General features: G+C 45.3%; 1 protein-coding gene across 1 annotated transcript in view; it reads right to left on the minus strand.

The window, feature by feature from the left end:
* Positions 1-2,434, minus strand: part of LOC119298966 (protein NRT1/ PTR FAMILY 2.11-like) — a 5,941-nt gene extending 3,507 nt beyond the window's left edge. Inside the window, exon 1 of the mRNA XM_037576272.1 lies at positions 2,111-2,434. Within this exon, the coding sequence (XP_037432169.1) occupies positions 2,111-2,297 (187 nt within the window). The 5' untranslated portion in view covers positions 2,298-2,434. The remainder of the gene's footprint in view (positions 1-2,110) is intronic.
* Positions 2,435-18,951: the final 16,517 nt, after the last annotated feature.

Raw genomic sequence — 18,951 nt, forward strand, 5'->3', positions numbered from 1 at the left:
GGTGGTCGGGGCAGGGAGGGGGGCGGGACGGCGCGGGCGGGCGGGCGGGCTCTCGGCGAGCACGGCGCCCTGGGGAGCGGTGGTCGGGGGAGAGAGGAAGAGCGGGACGGCGCGGGCGGGCGGGCTCGGCGAGCGCGGCGCCGCGACGAGATTCCGCGGGGAGGGGGACGGACGTTTTGGGTCGCTCTCCCGCGGTGGGCGCCTCGAACCCAAGCCGGACACGCATGTCCGATTTCGTCCCCATTACCACCCCAAACGGACGAAATCCGGACAAAACGAACGTCCGTTTGTGGTCGTGCGGTGGAGTTGGCCTAAGATACCCCACTATGGCCAGCCTTAGTGATCTGAGATGGCTAGGTCGTTGAGTTAGTTATCTACGTGAGTGAGTCCAGAAGTTGGTTAGTGGAGTTAATTATTAGTGGATGCATATGAGATGTTAGCTGCTTAGCCGGGTCGTGCACGTACGTGATGTTAGTGGGGCCGAGTATGGTGGCTGGTTAGCGCATGCGTGAGGCAAATCTCCTCTGTGTATATATATATCACCTTTGAGTCAATGAAAAAGTGGCTGGAGAAAAGATGTAGCTTTGATGGAGCCAAGGAAGGTGCATCATTGCAAAGCCGTTTGTGATCTTCCTTGGTGTGTGTGTGTGTGTGTGTGTGTGTGTGTTTGAGTTTCATGTGTGTGTGTTCTTGTGTTGTGAGAGAACCACAAGAGATAGTTGAGAGAGGAAGAAATAGAGGCGCTGTGAGGATGCGGCGCCAGCACAAGTTGCATCAAGTTACAAACAAATGTCAATTAGTTTTGTCGACTTTGACTATAAAGGTTTCCGCTTGCTAATTGTTTGGAGACTAAAAGGCTTTGTAGACATCTGTCTTGCCCATAATTTGGCGGACTCTGACTAAAAATCTTTGATTGACTTTATGTAGAAAATATGATCATGAATTTCTTTTTAACAAAGCATATGTGCTGCTAATATAAATCGTTAAAATAGTTGTTGTGAATAATTTCTAGAACTTATGTCTTGCCTTCAAAGAGATAGATAAACTGATACAATCCCATTCCGAGTCTACAATATTAATGTAGAAAACAGAAAACCCAAAATCACCACCCCGGGAGAAGGGGAAAAGTGTAATATTCCACCACATAAAGTTCTTCAGAAAAAAGGAGGTTCGACTACCACATGAAAGATGCAATTTGCCCAAAAAAAATTGCACAAGATAAACAAGGAATGAAAGTAAAATTGTTGGGATAGTGACCTGTCGTGGGAGAGTAGTATTTTGGAAACAAAATCACCTATTTCAGTATATAGGGGCATGGAGGCCAGTGCCTTTCAAATATGCGAATTATATTTAGGAGTTACAGAAACTCTGAAAACATCCCACATACATATAGTTGGGTTCTACATGTGCGTAAACTTTTATTTAAAATATTCTAATTTGTAAGCTACAGTAAAAGGCAAATGTGTCGATCCATAATATCATGCATACATTCATTTTTACTAGGTGTTTTTTTTTTACGTAAAGCTATGTATTGATGATTTTATTTACTAAAATACAGTGCATGTCTATATATGTACATATAAAATCTTTTTGGATTTTGGTAGCGTTTTTAAATATTGTTTTGAACTCTTGCTTAGAAAAACTAGGGGCTACAGTACTTTGCATTTCGTTGTCAAGAACGAGGAGGGGGTATACATGGCATGGACATGTACTACTGCATAGCAGCCTTTTTGGACGTGCTGGGTGCAAATCACGGTACCACACACACATGGCCTGGGTTGCTGATTTGTGGGCACTCACCCATCGTCTCAGCGAAGCAACGCAAAGAGAAAGAGGTAAACTAACTGAATGGCACGGCACGGCATGGCATGGCATGGCGCGCGATTCATGTGGGCAACTAACTGAATTGTTATCACCATCCGTCCCTACTTGTCCTGCACGTCTTTTTAGGTTCATTTACGATGGCATGAACAGAGTTTGTTGAGATCCAGGACAAGAAAAACAATAGGAGCAACAATGAATTCAGAGCGGGAGATCGAATCGAAGATGTGACATGTGCATGTAGGGAAAACAGACAGAGCTAAGATAGCTGGGATGTAGTGACAATCACCTATGACGTACGGCATGGCCTTCCATCCGCGGTGGTTGTGGTCGGGGGCCTCGCTGTCCCCGGGCTCCGATGACGGTTCGGCCTCGCCACCGCCGTCCTCCGACAAGACCTTCATCGTCGTCGTCTTGTCCTCGCTCATGGGCTTCTGCTCCTCCTGCTGCAGCCGCTGAGGCTTGTTTGCGTCCATCGATCACTAGGCAAGCACCAAGTAGCTGGCACACATATAAAATTTGAGGAGTCAGGCTGTGTGCCTGCGGCTGCAGTAGTGCAGGAAGCAGAGAAGGAGAGGCTGGCCGTATAAATAAGCCAGCTGCTGAGTATGGGATCTTGCTTTGAGAGAGAAAGACAAAGAGGCGTATACACGGAGGAATGAAATTTCCCTCCCCCTCTCTAACCGTATACATACAGATGTAGTACTGTAGAAAGCAACGGCATGAGCGGAGAGAGACCATAACTGCAGCTGGAGGCAAATAATTAAGGGCGCTAAATTATCTTTGTGCTCTTCATAAATATGAGATGTTTTCTGTATTCTACATGTGAGTGAGAAGCATCCCATGCAGATGATTACTATTTTTTTTCAAAACAGAGACAAAAATCAATTAATTAAATAGAAAAGAACTGTTCAGTTAATTAACGAAAAACCGGGCAGAAATCAAAGTGCAGATGATTATTACTCTAATTGAAACCAAACCAACCACAAATAAAGGAGCCCGGGCCACCCAGGGCAGCTCCATGTCTATATCGGTGAAGCGCCTGTCGTGCTGCCTGCACTTGAGTCATCCACCCACTGTGCACCACTACTAGTGTTGTGCACTCAATGTCCAATCAAGGAAATTAGTCACAAGAAGTATGCGGGCGTAGGTGTAATTAATTAATGACTTACTTGATCAAATAGATATAGGTGTATTAAATTAGAGTTTTGCTTCGGTACACCCCCTAGAAAAGTTTACAGATTTGGATGTAGATTAAAGGTGAATATTAGAAGTTAACCCTTCAATAAAAAGGATTAGATTGTTTCGATCTCTTGTTTGATCCATTGAGAAAATAGGGATTAGAATAAGATAAACATGAATGTGTGAGAGTACTTTTAAAAGTAACTTTAAGAGGCGTGTAAACTTTCAGGGGTGGTGGGGAGGGGGTACTGGAGCAAAACTCATTAAAGTAAGGAATAATGATACACAACTACCCATTTTAGACGCCAAAAAAATCGCTGTCACCAACAGTTTCCTGTTGTGATAAGTGTAAAAGATACTTGCCCCTTAGACAATTTGTTTAATAGATGTCTGACAGTAATTTCATTTTAGAAATCCCGCTTTATGTCCAATGAGTGACGGTTTAATTTGGTCGCCCCTAAGTGATGGATCCATGACAGGAGCTGGACCTTCTTTCGCACTTCGAAGTTCAACTTTGAACTCCCCTCCCAAGACAACACTCCATCAATTGGGGGTCATTGATATCTTCTCCGCGAGGCTCATCCATATGACTGTGTCGACTAGGAAACACCATTCAAAGCAAAAAAAATTAAATCAATTGTGTCAGGGGTACAAAGAATGTGTAATGGGTGGGAAGAATGTGTCTCCCAGTTGGTGGTCTCCGAAATGGAGGTGTCACGAGTAGAAAGATTGTGTGGCCTATCAACTTTGTGCACCAAGATGGACCAGTTTTGCTTGTCCATGGTCTTAGTTGATTGTTCTTAAATAGGATTCTATGTTACCAATAGGGGCAACCAAAAATAGTTAATGACGCTTGCGAGATAAGTTATTTTTGTTTCATGGATATTACCATAACTCACATAATAGATCATAGTTAGTACGGTGCACATGTCAATGGTTAGAGAGGCACTACTACACTAGCTTTTGTTTGGCAATGTCAGCGATGTCGGTTGGGTGAATGTGGGGTGCCAAGGACGAAGTGGCACAATCTTTGAAAATGCATTAGTTGCACTATGGCAATGATGGACTTGAATGGATGCAGAACTTTGATGTGTGTTCTGATTGTTAAAGTAAAATGATTTGATGCACACCGTTAGTAAAAATGAATCATCGGATGATAGTAATGTTGTTGAGTCAAGGCATTGAGGTCATTATTACGACAATAGAACATTTGTAAGGAGAGCTTGATGAATGCGCACAACACACAAACTTTCTTTACATTTTTGCTTGTGCAGTCTTCAAAACTTACTAAGGGGTTCATGAGGATAGCCACGAATCTTAGTTAGCACATTTCTTTTCACTGGTGGGCATACTAATATCAGTAATGAGGCCAACGAACCTTATTTTTACTAGTGAAGCAGTCACTCATATTGGTAGTTTAGTACCATTGTGGGTCCATAGCAGATATCTTCTATTATGCATATTACATTGATGAGTTTGGATCGCCTCTACTCACCACTTTAAGATTCACATTATATATCATCACAAAAGAATCCTCATTCACGATGGCATGTCATCTCTTCCTTTACCATCCCATTTCATCTTCATGGATTCATCTACCATGTCTCGTTTGACTGTCTTGCTCAATTGAGCACACACCTGTATACTATAATATCCTCAACTACTTGACTGGCTTGTATGCAATAAGATATCTCTCTAGCTTTCTCTATCATGTCTTATACTCAAAACACAACTCATTCAGGAATGATAGGCCTTGGGTACTTGAGGAACTAGTCATATACTGGCCATGGCTGGAGCAGAATATCCTCTCGCACCATAGCATGGTCCTTTTTAGTCTGATTCGAAATTGTCTATGTTTGAAAGCATCTAATTTTATAGCAGGAAGTATTCACCTCGCATGATTCTAGGACAATAGTAGGTTCACAGTCAACTACAAGCGGAAGTGCGCTTTGTCGTTGTGTTCAATTTTGACAAAAATTAAGTGGAGTACACATCAAATTTTGTACATGATTGAGTTCGGAAAAAATTGGACACAAACATATGAAAGATTATGTGTGAAGTCCATGCAAAAATATAACCAAATCTCATAATTGCTCTTTAAAACCATTCATCTGTTACTAGACACTTGACATCGGGTTATTTTAAGATTATTTATTGTTTGAACTGAAGCTCGAGGCCCCTGAGTTACTTTGCAAGGCTGAAGCCTTGATGGAAAGGGGAATTTTCACATAACTATCACACACGTGTGTCCAATCACTTAGGAAGATTTGAATAAACCAACTACGATATCATGTTGATTCTATGAAATATATAGGACTGCAGCTTAAAGCCATGGTATTTCTTTGATCCACACTTTAATTGACCTTAAAGCATAATGAGGAGTAGAGGGTGGATTCAAAGACCACAATTGGGTGAACGGCAAGTTGTCCATAATTGGGCATTGAAGCGGCAACCATGTACACAGACAATGTCTATATGTGCTCCTAGAAGTAGGCTGCCTCCTTCATGTGGCATGCATGGGTTAGCATTGGCTATTGGCGTTCGACTTAATAGACAGCCGACAATATATAGAAGCAGTAGCATGCGAGGAACAATTACAAAATAGTGTGCTAACAAAAATAGCGTTGGCCTCCTGCAGATGCCACACACGCTATATCGTGCTATATTTCAAATAGCATTTTGAGAAGAAAAAATGCCAGATATAGCCCAAAAATAAGGATTTCAACAACAATAGAGAATATAGTTCAATAATAAAGGACCAAACGATTTTAAGGTATCCTAACATCAACAACCCATGGGCAACAACATAGGAAAAATTACTTACTCAGAAATAGGTGCCACTAGAATCTCCATTAATAAGTAATAATCTCTCCCTGTCACCCATGGAAGTACTTCAGCCAGCTAGCTAGTTAATAGAGTGATGACCTATCAGGTGCTACGAGTTAACGTGGCTAACTTGCAAGTTGAAAGTTTGCAACACAGGCGGACCAAACACACTAACATCTAGCAGACATTCTGATCCAACACACACATCATGAATCTGTGAAGCACAAAGAACTTGCATGTTGTCTCACTTGCATGCGGCGCAGCTGGCTGCGACATCGTGCCATCACAAACAGGGGAAAACCGGCAGAGATGAAAGAATGCCGGTTGAGCTGGAGGAAGACGGGCCGAATTAGGTATTTTGCCTATTTGGGCTTGGTCAGCCTCGGGTCTTCGGGCTGATAGGCAACCAAAGAAATTAGAGCGCTACGCGCTATCCATTTTTAGCACGATATAGTATGCTATTTCGCGAATAGCGCCATAGCGAGCAAAATTGGCAAAATTTAGCGTGGGCTCTCCCCATATGCTAGCATAGAAATAGTGCGTTAACTTTCATTGAAAATGACTGAGTAAAGAATTAACCTTCTGCTTTTATTGTGTGGACATTTCTTCGAACGAGAAGATGTGAAAAGAATATGAATAAAAACTAACATTTGTGACCCTAACTTGAATCATTTGTCATTTTTGAAACCTAGCTACTCCCTCTCGGGTTTTTTGGGTCCCCTTGTATTCAGGGTCAAACTATGACTATCAATTTAACTAATGAAATATAAAGTATATGTCACAAAAATTATGTAGTGTGATCCGTCTTTTGAATCAAATCCAATAATAATTTTTATAGCATATATATCATATTTTGTTTGTCACATAGATGGTTAAAATTTGACCCAAATACTAGGAGGGCCGATAAACCAGGACGGGGAAGTAATAACTTGGAACAACAAAAACATGAACTCAAAAATGTACTACAAGCAAGGAGTGGTGATTTCAAGGCTAGCATGGATTCTTCTACGAGCCCTCAATGTTGTTGGAAGAGACAAATAAAATTCTAAACTTTTATTCTCATACGTAATCTATTCAGACTGACCTAACTTAAACAAGAAGTACGGCTACATAACTACAACGCACCGGGACTACATATAGGAATTCAAGTTATGCGAACCAACATGGTCCCAACTAATTTGAACTTGTTGGAGGGATGTTTGACTAAACTTCTTCTACAAATGTGATGCTGATCAGAATGGAATCAACTAAAATTAATTGACGGCCCGTTGTTTCTTCTTCATCCCAACTCTATCCAAACTTTTGTACTTCTGTAATCTAGTGGTGAGTAAACAGGCTCTCCTGGTTGGCACATACACGTAAAGAAGCCCTTGACAAATAATTGTCCAATAAAAGACTAGAATGGTTGGCACTAATTTCGGGCTCTCCAGGTTTGGATATGAATTCCTTAATTTTGGACACTGAAAACACAGAGGGGAGAGCACCATATGTGTGATGGATATTGTAGGTTTCCAAATGTTAGAACAATGTCTCAATGGGGCAATTCTTGCCCACTTCAATATGAGCAGCAACAGTGCCACAATCTACAATAAGGCAGTCGTGAGTGGAGATACATAGAATAATATGTCTCTATGATCTATATATAGTTTATATGTCCATTGACTAGAAAGGTTGAGTAGCACACCTAAGAGGCCGAAAAAAGCCAATGATTATGTATGTCGAGACACCAAAAAGGTTGATTGTTACACTTCCATTGATTGCCTTTGGACAAATGTTGATGATTTTGTCACATAAACTATCTATTGGGGAACGCAATATTTCAAAAAAAAATCCACGATCACGCAAGATCTATGTAGGAGATGTATAGCAACGAGAGGGGAGAGTGTGTCCATGTACCCTCGTAGATCGAAAGCGGAAGCGTTTAGTAACGCGGTTGATGTAGTCGAACGTCTTCGCGATCCAACCGAGCAAGTACCGAACGCACGGCACCTCCGTGATCTGCACACGTTCAGCTCGGTGACGTCCCTCGTACTCTTGATCCAGCTGAGGCCGAGGGTGAGTTCCGTCGGCACGACTGCGTGTTGACGGTGATGATGAAGTTACCGACGCAGGGCTTCACCTAAGCACTACGGCAATATGACCGAGGTATAAAACTGTGGAGGGGGGCACCGCACACGGCTAAAGATCAACTTATGTGTCTATGGGGTGCCCCGCTCCCCCGTATATAAAGGAGAAGAGGAGGGGGAGGACCGGCCACAAGGGGCGTGCCCACGGGGGGAAATCCTACTCCTAGTAGGAGTAGGTTTCCGCCTTTCCTAGTCCTAGTAGGAGAAGAAGGAAGGAGAGGGAACAAGAGAAGGAAAGGGGGGCCAGCCCCCCAAACCCTAACCCAATTTGGATTGGGATTGGGGGGCGCGCACCTCCACTTGGCCGCCACCTCCTCTCTTCCACTAGGGCCCATGAAGGCCCATTAACCCCCCAGGGGGTTCCGGTAACCCCCAGTACTCCAGAAAATGCCTGAACCTATCCGAAACCTTTCTGGCGTCCAAACATAACCTTCCAATATATCAATCTTTATGTCTCGACCATTTCGAGACTCCTCGTCATGTCCGTGATCATATCCAAGACTCTGAACTACCTTCGGTACATCAAAACACATAAACTCATAATACCGATCGTCACCGAACGTTAAGCGTGCGGACCCTACGGGATCGAGAACTATGTAGACATGACCGAGACACGTCTCCAGTCAATAACCAATAGAGGAACCTGGATGCTCATATTGGTTCGTACATATTCTACGAAGATCTTTATCAGTCAAACCGCATAACAACATACGTTGTTCCCTTTGTCATCGGTATGTTACTTGCCCGAGATTCGATCGTCAGTATCATCATACCTAGTTAAATCTCGTTACCGTCAAGTCTCTTTACTCGTTCTGTAATGCATCATCCCGCAACTAACGCATTAGTCACATTGCTTGCAAGGCTTATAGTGATGTGCATTACCGAGAGGGCACATAGATACCTCTCCGACAATCGGAGTGACAAATCCTAATCTCGATCTATGCCAACTCAACAAATACCATCGGAGACACCTGTAGAGCATCTTTATAATCACCCAGTTACGTTGTGACGTTTGATAGCACACTTAGTATACTAATCGGAGTGTCCATGGCTAGTTAGCATCATATAGTTTGAGGAACAAATAGGCAACCCCTATTAGTTACACGCCCACCCACTATTTTTGCTTGAATTTCTACTGGTATTTATTGATAAATGTAAGAATTATTTTGTAATAAAAAATACGTATGCTGTCAAAAGAGCGTGGAGCACATTTTACGTTGCATGTGTCCATCGATTGAACAAATAACTTTGGGTGATGCAAATTTAGTTCTCCCTCTGTTTTTACTTACGATGCATATTAGCTTTGACTTCAGTCAAATTTTGTAAACGATGACTATGTTTATTGAAAACAATTAACATGTACAGTACCAAATCAATACCATGAGTAATATTTTTTCCCATAATATATATTTATTATTGTAAATATTCATATTATTTTATATAAGCTCGATCAAAATTTATAATGTTTGACTTAGGACAAAGGTAACATGCATACACTAGTAGAAAAACCCCCATTCGTCCCGGTTGATAAGGGCCTTTTGTCCCGGTTTGTGAACCGGGACTAAAGGGTCGTTACTAATGCCCTAACCCTTTAGTCCCAGTTCTTACACGAACCGGGACAGATGGGCCTCCACGTGGCTGGTGCGCCGAGCCCAGACAGGAGGGCCTTTGGTCCCAGTTGGTGGTATCAACCGGGACCAATAGGCATCCACGCGTCAGCATTTCAGGGACTGGGATTTTTGTTTTTTTAAAGGGGGGGTTGGGGGTTTTGGGGGTTTAATTTAGATGTTTCATATATTGTGTTAGCTAGCTAATTAATAGAGAGAAGTGTCCTCTCTTATGTCCGTGCTTGGACGACGCTATATATACGTATATATAGAGAGGACTAGACACGCTAGCTAGTAAGCAAATAAAAGAAACAGAAGATCGTCATGAACATATGCATACAGAGAGAAGTGATATCGACAACCTCTCCTTCTCCGAGAGATTGATCGAACAACAAGTTCTCGTATATCTATCCGACACTACCGGCTACATATATATAATAATTATCTCTTACAATATAATCTCCTAATTATATATGAACACAGGGTCCACATAGTATTCTCCGCCTTCAGCGATCACGTGGTCAAGGAAGAATGCCGCCAATTCCTCTTGAATTGCTCGCATACGATCTGGTGCTAGGAGTTCATCCCGCATCCGAAACATCTAATTTGAACAAGGGGGTCAATACACACACACACACACACACACACACACACACATATATATATATATATATATATATATATATATATATATATATATATATATATATATATATATATATATATGAATAAATGAAACTCAACACAAATGATGGTAATAAAATAAAATTGTGAATATTATTGCTTACGTACTTCATATTGTTCGTCAGAGTACCCTCGTTCACAGGTCGTGTGGCGGATGGACTCGCAAACGTAGTATCCACAGTAATTATTCCCGGCTTCCTGCCACAACCACTTTACAAGAAATAGAGGTCAATCAAACTGATAAGCAAGCATGCTATAAATGGTATTGATGAAACTAGCGCTTGAATCACTAGGAGATGCGTGGAACATGTTACTATAGTACTTACTTTCGGGTGCCTAAATTGCAGCTTCTTCGGCAGTCCCAGAGCTTTTTTGGTGAATTTTCTCCAAACCCTGCCAGACAAAGAAAACAATTACTTGATATATTAGGAAATGAACAAAGTTGCTGATATGGTGGATAATGATCGATTTAACTTACTTCTCGAGCATTTGAGTCATATCCGCATAGCCCTGGGGATCTTTTCGTCTCGAGTCTAAGACGATTACTAGTCCTTGCTCAAGTTTAATCTCTAGGAGAATATAGTGGAAGCTGCGCACACATGCATAACTCATCAATTACATTACTATAACCTGGACTAATAAGGGAAACCGAATATGCACAAGACAGTAACACTCACTTGAAGTTGTAAGGAAAGAGTATTATATCTTTGTTTTCATTTATTACCAACGATCGTAGCAAGTTGGCCTTGGTATCTTCGGCATGATATTTAACCTCCGTTGCATCTATGAGATTTGTGTTAATGAACCCAATATCACCGATTTGTCTTTTCTTCAATTCGGCGATCTTCAATCTGCATAATATAGTGAGGATAATTATAAATACATGCAATGAAAGAGCTGACCTATATAGAGAAACTTAATGACAGAAGTAATACTACTTACAGACAGTAGCAAGTGACCATTGCTTTATCGAGGTCCTTTTGATTGAAAAACTGGAAGAACTCCTCAAATGGAACATTCAACAGTTCAATTCCAACGAGGTCATGCTCCTCTCTAACTCTCAGCGTCAAAGTATTCCTCCCCCCAGACTCTCTGCGGGATTTCATGTACCAATCATGGAATCTTCGCATCATCGTTGTTAGAGATCTTTCATCTTTGACGAGAGGCTTCCCGTACAGGTATTTGTGTTCCTCCACCTCCAAGAACTCATAATGTACATTGTCGGGCAGGTAATCTCCAAGATTGCTATAACTGGGCACCATCCTCGGATCATTAGCAGGCACCTTGAGCGGGGGGCACGATTGGTTCACTTGTTTGCCGAGCGGGGAATTTTTTTCCCAGCTCGTCGTTCTTTTAACCTTTGATCACTGACAGTACTTCCCGACCGCTCCGCTTCGACAAATGACTTTGCAATAATGCGGTCATAGTTGCCTTTCGGCGGAGACTTTGCTGGTTTTTTCAGGGCAGCTAGAGTGCGCTTCGCTTTCACCGGACCTACCTTCTCCTCCGGAGGTGGATGTTTTTTTGCTTTCACCCCTTCAAAGAAGTTCCTCACTTCGGCTCGCACGATCTTGGCGTTCTCCTCCGGGGTCCTCTCGTATGGTAACTTCTCTGGAGTCTTCAGAGAAGGACCGAATCTATATTGCCACCCGCCTCTGGCTGTACTACTAGACGCCGGCAGAGCAGACAGAGCGGCTGTGGTTGTCTTCTTTCCTTGCTTACGAGGCAGAGGAGAAGGACTACGACGCGCCGGAGCAGCCGGAGCGGCGGCGGGTCTCTTCCGCCCTTGCTGACGAGGCGGAGAAGGAGGAGGCTGGCTGCTCGGGCGCGCGGGCGCAGGCGGAGAAGGAGGCGGAGTGCCGCCACGCGCCGGAGAAGGAGGCTGAGTGCCCTGATCACTCGCCGGAGGAGGAGTCCGAGTGCCCTGACTCACCGGAGGAGGAGGAGGAGGCGGAGGCGTCCAGTTCAGAAGCTTGATGAGCTCCTTCCGCCATAAGCATGGAGTCAATAGACAAGAACCCAGCCGAGTCTCCCCTTCACCGGTAGGGTAGTCAAGCTGGAGGTCCTCAAATCCCTCCACTACTAGGAAAAGGCCTACTAATGGCGCACCTAATTGGCCATTAATGGCGCATTAGTGGTGCGCCATTAGTGCCACGCCATTAGTATATTTTACTAATGGCGCACCACTGGTGCGCCATTAGTATCTGGTATACTAATGGCGGACCTCAGATGCGCCATTAGTATATACAACAGTGCGCCATTAGTATGCCTCCCAGGGGGCCATGTATACCCAGGTGCTTTGGCATACTAATGGCGCACAACAACAAGATGCGCCATTAATAACTTCGGCATACTAATGGCGCACTGTTTAGTGATGTGCCATTAGTATCCTTTGGCATACTAATGGCGCACTGTGATGTGATGCGCCATTAGTATGAATATTAGGTTTTTTTTATTTTTTAATTTTCTGTTTTTTGCACAGGTTACAAAATATATAATTGGACAAAATATAGACAGCACACATCAACAACAGATTCATCGAATACAATAGAAGATTAGTCTCTGAATACAATTCATCATATTAGTCTCCGAATACAATTCATCATATTAGTCTCCGAATTGAAAAGACCGAACACAGATAGAACATTATATTGCAAGTCTCGAGACCGCGAGTAGCGAGTTTGTCTTCACATTACAAGTCGATATCGATCATCTAAACTACCATCACATAGAAGAGAGTTGCGGTCATCACGATGAGCATCATCACGATGAAACTCGTCTTCATCCGGTTCCTCCAACGCTCCCTCCCCTCTCCCGCTAGATAGAGGGCGTATCTAGATTCGGCCCCGGCCCTAGTGGTGTATCCTTTGTAACTGTTACCGCTGAATCGGTGAACCTGTCTCCGACACTCCTCCCAGTCGTCGTAGACTCCGGGAACCTTACCCTTGTACACGACATACGACGGCATCGCTATACACTAGCCAAACGAAACGTTAGTACCAATTCACAGACAATACATAAGCAATATATAAGTATGCAACAGAACGATCGGAAGAGAAAAGCAAGACATTAATAGCATCGATTACATCTAAGTTGAACGACTCTCGAAACCAAAGAGACATACTACAAGTTCATTAAAGTTTAATTACAACATGAGCAAATCGATGTTTCAGAACTAGACACAACATCACTGCTTTCGACTCGACTCAAGGGACCGGAGCATGGATGAAGCCGCCGTCTATCGTGGGAGTCATGAAATAACGGGCGTTGTCAGCCTGCATTTGTAGCATTGTGTCGATGTCACTGTTGGACGGTTGATTTCTGAGGTAGAACTGCCTCGAGGTACGAAGGACATCTTGATGGATGATTTCCGCAAACTCTGACTGGATGCGAAAGAATTCTTGTCTGATGTCCGCATCCTGGATTGCCGACACGCTCGCGACCCAATCTCCGAGTTTACTCGGTAGCAGAAGTTGATGATGGTCCCGTATGATCGCCCGCATGTGATGGATGGCGTAGTAGGCACCCTTCTGACCGCCAGGCGGCTGCTTGACGCATCAGAATGTCGTATTGTGGGAGAACACGTGCTTGCCGTACTTACGAATAGGCCTGGTGAAGGTTCCTCCAGATTTGGCGTAGCCGGGGAGAACATCATCAAGAACCTTCTTGACATTTGTGTAGTCTATGTTTGACTGACGGTCCGGGTCAAAATACGTGGCCATGGAATATTTGGGGCTTAGGAGGATGAGCGTGCAATGTGTGTCACTGCAGAAAACACGGAATGTTAAAAGAAAAACGATCGAAATCTAAGAATTCATATGTTACGGGGCGGTTGAGGGGAGGACTTACTCGGGAAAGTAAGGCACGAGGAAGTTATCCTTATCTTGGTTTGCCAGAATGACGCCTTCGAGGTAAGAACTCGCGACTTGCCGGTCCCCAGCGCTGCCCAAGATCTTGGCACGCATGTAGAAGGGGTCGACTATCACGATGTCCGGGGTCTTGTCGCGAATGATCCACATCTCCATACTCAGCGAAAATAGCCGAACGAAGGTGTAGTGCAGCGGATGAAGGTTCAACATAGCATGGATGTCATCAAACCGCAGGACGATCGTACCCCCGATGGAGTTATCCACAAAGCCCTTGCCCTCTGGCACCTTGGCCGTGAAAACCGGGTATGCCACATCCTTCTCTCTGAGACGCCGCTTCTCCAAAGAAAGAACACTGTCATGCAGACTCCGCATAGCACCGGTTGCAGCACCGAGCATATTTCTCGGTAGCATCGGCCTACCCGCCACATGCAGCCTCCTCATTAAATCCTCAGGTGAAGGTGGCCCGTCCTGAGCACGGATCGTACTCGGTGCTGGCTGGCCCGCACCCTTGTTAGTCTTTCTTTTGCGTGCCTTCTTATTCTCCTGTAATGGGACTGAGTTCTGCTCACAGACCGCCTTCTTGAGTGTGTTGGGGCTGATAATATTTCGTACCTCGCCTATCTGAGGCTCGGTGAAGTCGGCAGCTGGAGGCGTCTCCTGAGAGCTGAACGGCAGACGACGCCTGTTGCAACTTGGCTTCTCCGCGGTACCAGCTAGATCGCGCACGTCTTTTGTTGGGTTGGGTTCTTGAGAAGGAGGCCCCATGAAGTCGCCACCGTACCCATGATCGGCAAAGTACTGATCGACGTTGCCAAATGTATCGTCGTCGTCGTCGTTCTGATCCTGTGCCATATGCATGTTTGGATCCAGTGGCATAGGGATGTCCGGCACCGTTGCGGCGGTCTTGCCATGGGGCCGACTTGGCACCGGCACGACTGGCGGTGTTGTCTTTGGGGTGGTGTCCCCCGCCCCCAAACGAATCTGGCTCTTCGGCGAAAGCAGGGGCCAGCTCAGGCAGGCGCTGAGGGTCATCACGTCATCATCGTCGGCCCCGACGGGTCGAATCGGAGGTAACAACTCGTCGCAGCCTGGCAGCACCCGAACCAGTTGAACCCTAAACAAGTTGGGTGGCATCTCGGTACCGTGGAACAAGGGGTTGCCCGGTTGAACGATTTTTCCCTTGGCGACATCGACCAACTCGTTGTTCACGAAGTGCAGGAGAGTGCACGGAACGTCGGCGGTGCCCTGCGAAAACATGTAGGGCGTCAGGGATGCCCAGTCAAAGGCAAGGAGATGAAGTCCTCGGCCGAGAGAGGCTTAATTAGTTACCGTGATGATGGCGTCGAGCTCGGCTAATGTCGAGGCACCGCCAACGGCAGGCGTGCAGTTGACAGAGGGGCCGCTTGCTGCAGAGGTGGCGGCCGGCGTACACCCAGGTGCATTAAGCTCCCGTGCCGGCGTCGGAGACACCAATGCCGCCTCCGCCGGAGACACCAATGGCCCCGCCATCGCGTTCTGTGAGTTGTTGGCCGTGAAGCTAGGAATCGGGGGCGGCCCCTGTTGGCCGCCTGCAATCCACGCACTCAACCCCTCGATCAAGGTAGGCACAATGGCGGTGATCGTCGCTCCGAGTTGTTGTTGCACTTGCTCTTGGACAATCTCCGAAATCCGCGCCACCTGTGCCTTGAGTTCTTGAACCTCGCGTGCCTGGCTTTCCGAGTTGGTCTTTTTCTCCTTTCTTCCACCAGTGTTATAGTATGACGACCATTTTGTCGACAAGCCTTTGCCGGCCACACGACCAGCTGACGTCGGCTTACTGAGCTTATCCTTGTTCTTCATTACATTCAACGCCCTATTTAGAGTGGTGTCCCAAGGGTTGCTCTTAGTCGACCCCGCGCTACTGCTTTCAGTCGCCTGCGGAAGGAATGTGAACCATTTAGAAATTTGGCTTCATTAATTAGAATGCAACCATATGGAGTTAATTACGCGGGGGTGTATTCCTTACCAGAACAAGCTCAAGCGCCCTGGTCTTCGGATCCGTGGTAAGCTCCTTTGTTTTCGGGTCCTTCTTGTACCGGGCCCTGACAAAGTTCTTGGTCTGCTTGTCACCGTATTTATCGAAGAGGGGCGGTAGGCCTTGCTCGGCACGGTCCGCCTCCTCCTTGTCCCATATAGGCTCTGCCACTTTGTAACCGCCGGGACCGGGTGTGTGTTCCCCTAAGTTCAGCTCCCGCATTTCTTTCCCCCATTGACTTGATTCGGAGTTTGCGGTGCTCGAGCAATTGATCTTGAAGTCGTTGTAGTCATCTTCGGTGATCGAAGGATTTTTCTCCTTGATCTTCTCATAACTCTCACCTTTATCGATCATTCTCTTCACATTGCTTTTCCAAGTAGACAGGGCCTTGCTCATCTTCGTGAGGGCAGCATTGTTCACTTTATTCCCTTTGAGGCTTGTGTTTTCAAATTCAGCGGGGAACTTGTATCGTTCGTGCAGCTTCGTGAAGAGGAGGTTGCGCAAATTCCCTCGGTCAGGATGCCTCAGGTTCTCGGTGTTGATCGAGACGGTGCTCCGGAGAATGCACCTGAGCTGAAGCGAGTACCCCTTGACTATTCATTCGGGCGCCGTTGGATTCCCGTCGGAGTCCACTTCAGTAACTTCCTCCTTGAGGGTGCGGAGCACGGTCGGGCGCCGGTCCTTCCGTTGCCTCTTCGGTTGGCTGCCATCTGTGCGTGCGCCGCCATCATCAGTGGTGGCATCCTCGGCGACACCATCAGTGGTGGCATCAGTGGGGTCATCCTCGGCGGCACCATCAGTGGTCTCAGGATCGGTGGGGAAGGCGGCGTCCTCATACAAGTGAGGTTGTTCCTAAAAGCCAAGGCACCCTAAAAGCCTAAGCTTTCATCATTTCGGTTTTTATCGACACCGAGGCACCCTAAAAGCCAAGGTTGTATAATTAATGGTTTGTCGACACCCATGCATTAGTCACAAGTACCCCATATGTCCTATTTTTAGCAAAGTCATGCTAAAATTCACGGAAAATTTCAGCATGACCTTTGCTGAAAATAGGACATATGGAGTACCCGAATTTGCCGGAACGGAAGTTAATCGACATTCCAGCAAACTCAAGGGCCTCTCGGGTGGACAAGGCAAAAAAGGCCTCCATCGCAACATGGAAAATACATTGGCATGTGAAGAGGTGAAACAATATATGCATCTCCAAGCAGTATCATTCAACATTTTGGACAAACCACTACAAGCAATACTGGATCAGATACAAGAAGAATGTGAGAAAATGCAGACAAATACTAACAGATTGAGGTGTTTAACTTGTGGTGCTCTCTGTGCTATTAACATTTCAAGTCAAAACCTTTTCTGGTTAGTAAGTGTTTCTTGAGCATATGTATGTAGTAAGTGTTTCTGCTCTCAGTGTTTCAGAACACATATTTTAGCTACCTAGTACCAGTGCTATTACCCAGCAGTTAATTAGCTTTTGCTTTTGCTTTTCAGTGCCAAATTCTAGCTAGTACCAGCAAATTAACATCTAGCAGCAATCATTTTCAAATATATATACACTGGACATTTTAATATTAACCTAAGGAAAAATGAATAGTTAGGTTAATTACCCACTGTTAGTTATTCAGTCTGATGCTTTGTTCTACACTTTGATGCAAATTAGTATATAGAAGAAGCTATTTACTAGCAGTACCATATATAAAAGACATTCAGTCTGATGCTATTTACTAGCAGTAGTAGCAGTTTTTTTCTTCTTCATTAACTGTACTAGCAGTTTTTCTTCTTCTTCATTAACTGTATTAGCTATTTACTAGCAATACTAGCACTTGGATCATATGCTAATGCTACATTGATACATCATCATGCTGGGTAATATTAAACCCAAGCAACTTTATAATCAACCCAAGATACATCAACTACTGCACTGTCCTGCCTAATAAAAATAGTCATGCCAGCATATAGTATATAAATCTGAATTTGTGTTTACAAGAAGAGTGCCCATTGCAATGTAAACCTGAGAACACAACTCACCTCAAGTGCAGGATATAGCAGACACCTACTTCTTCAGTCAAGTGCAGTAAAAGACCGTTTGCAGAACCTGTTTAGTCAGAGTTGAACATTAGAATCCATACTATGCTCTACTATGCTTGTAAACCAACACTATGCTTGTAATGGATGCAGTTGAAGCAGGTTGGGTTGCTGAACTTTGCTGTGCTTGGAGAAGGTGCATTGCGTACCGAGAGCTAAACATACGAGCACATCTCGGATTTGTTCTCAGAACATGGAAATGGAAAATGCAGGTTGACATTTCATCTAGTAGCGAGCAAGCAGAAGAATAAAGGCACTAGAGAAGGCGCATTGCATACCGAGAGGTGGTCGAGGAAGGCGAGCACGGCCACGTCGTCACCGGTGACGATCTTCTCGGCCTCGTCGACGGTGGTGAGGTTCTGCACCGCAGGGCCCAGCTTCTTGCCGATCCAAGCGACAATGGCGTCCCTGCAGCAAAGCAAAAACAAAATTCTCAGCAGCTGCGGAGCGGGAACAGGGAGGGAATTGGGGATCTGCAGAAATTGCTCACTTGGTCCTCTCGCCGGAGTAGTCCCTGGGCACGCCGTCGATGAAGAAGAGGAGGGTGGGGTAGCCCTGCACGCCGTGCGCCTGCGCCAGGTCGTGCTCCTCGGTGGCGTCGGGGCAGCGTCGAGGCGGCGTCGAGGCAGCGGGGCAGCGACATCGAGGCGTCGAGGCATCGAGGCGGCGTCGGGGCGGCGTCAAGGCGTCGAGGTGGCGTCGGGGCGTCGAGGCGGCGTTGGGGCGTCGAGGCG

This window comes from Triticum dicoccoides, chromosome 5A, assembly GCF_002162155.2.
Source record: "Triticum dicoccoides isolate Atlit2015 ecotype Zavitan chromosome 5A, WEW_v2.0, whole genome shotgun sequence".
In the NCBI taxonomy this organism is placed as follows: Eukaryota; Viridiplantae; Streptophyta; class Magnoliopsida; order Poales; family Poaceae; genus Triticum; species Triticum dicoccoides.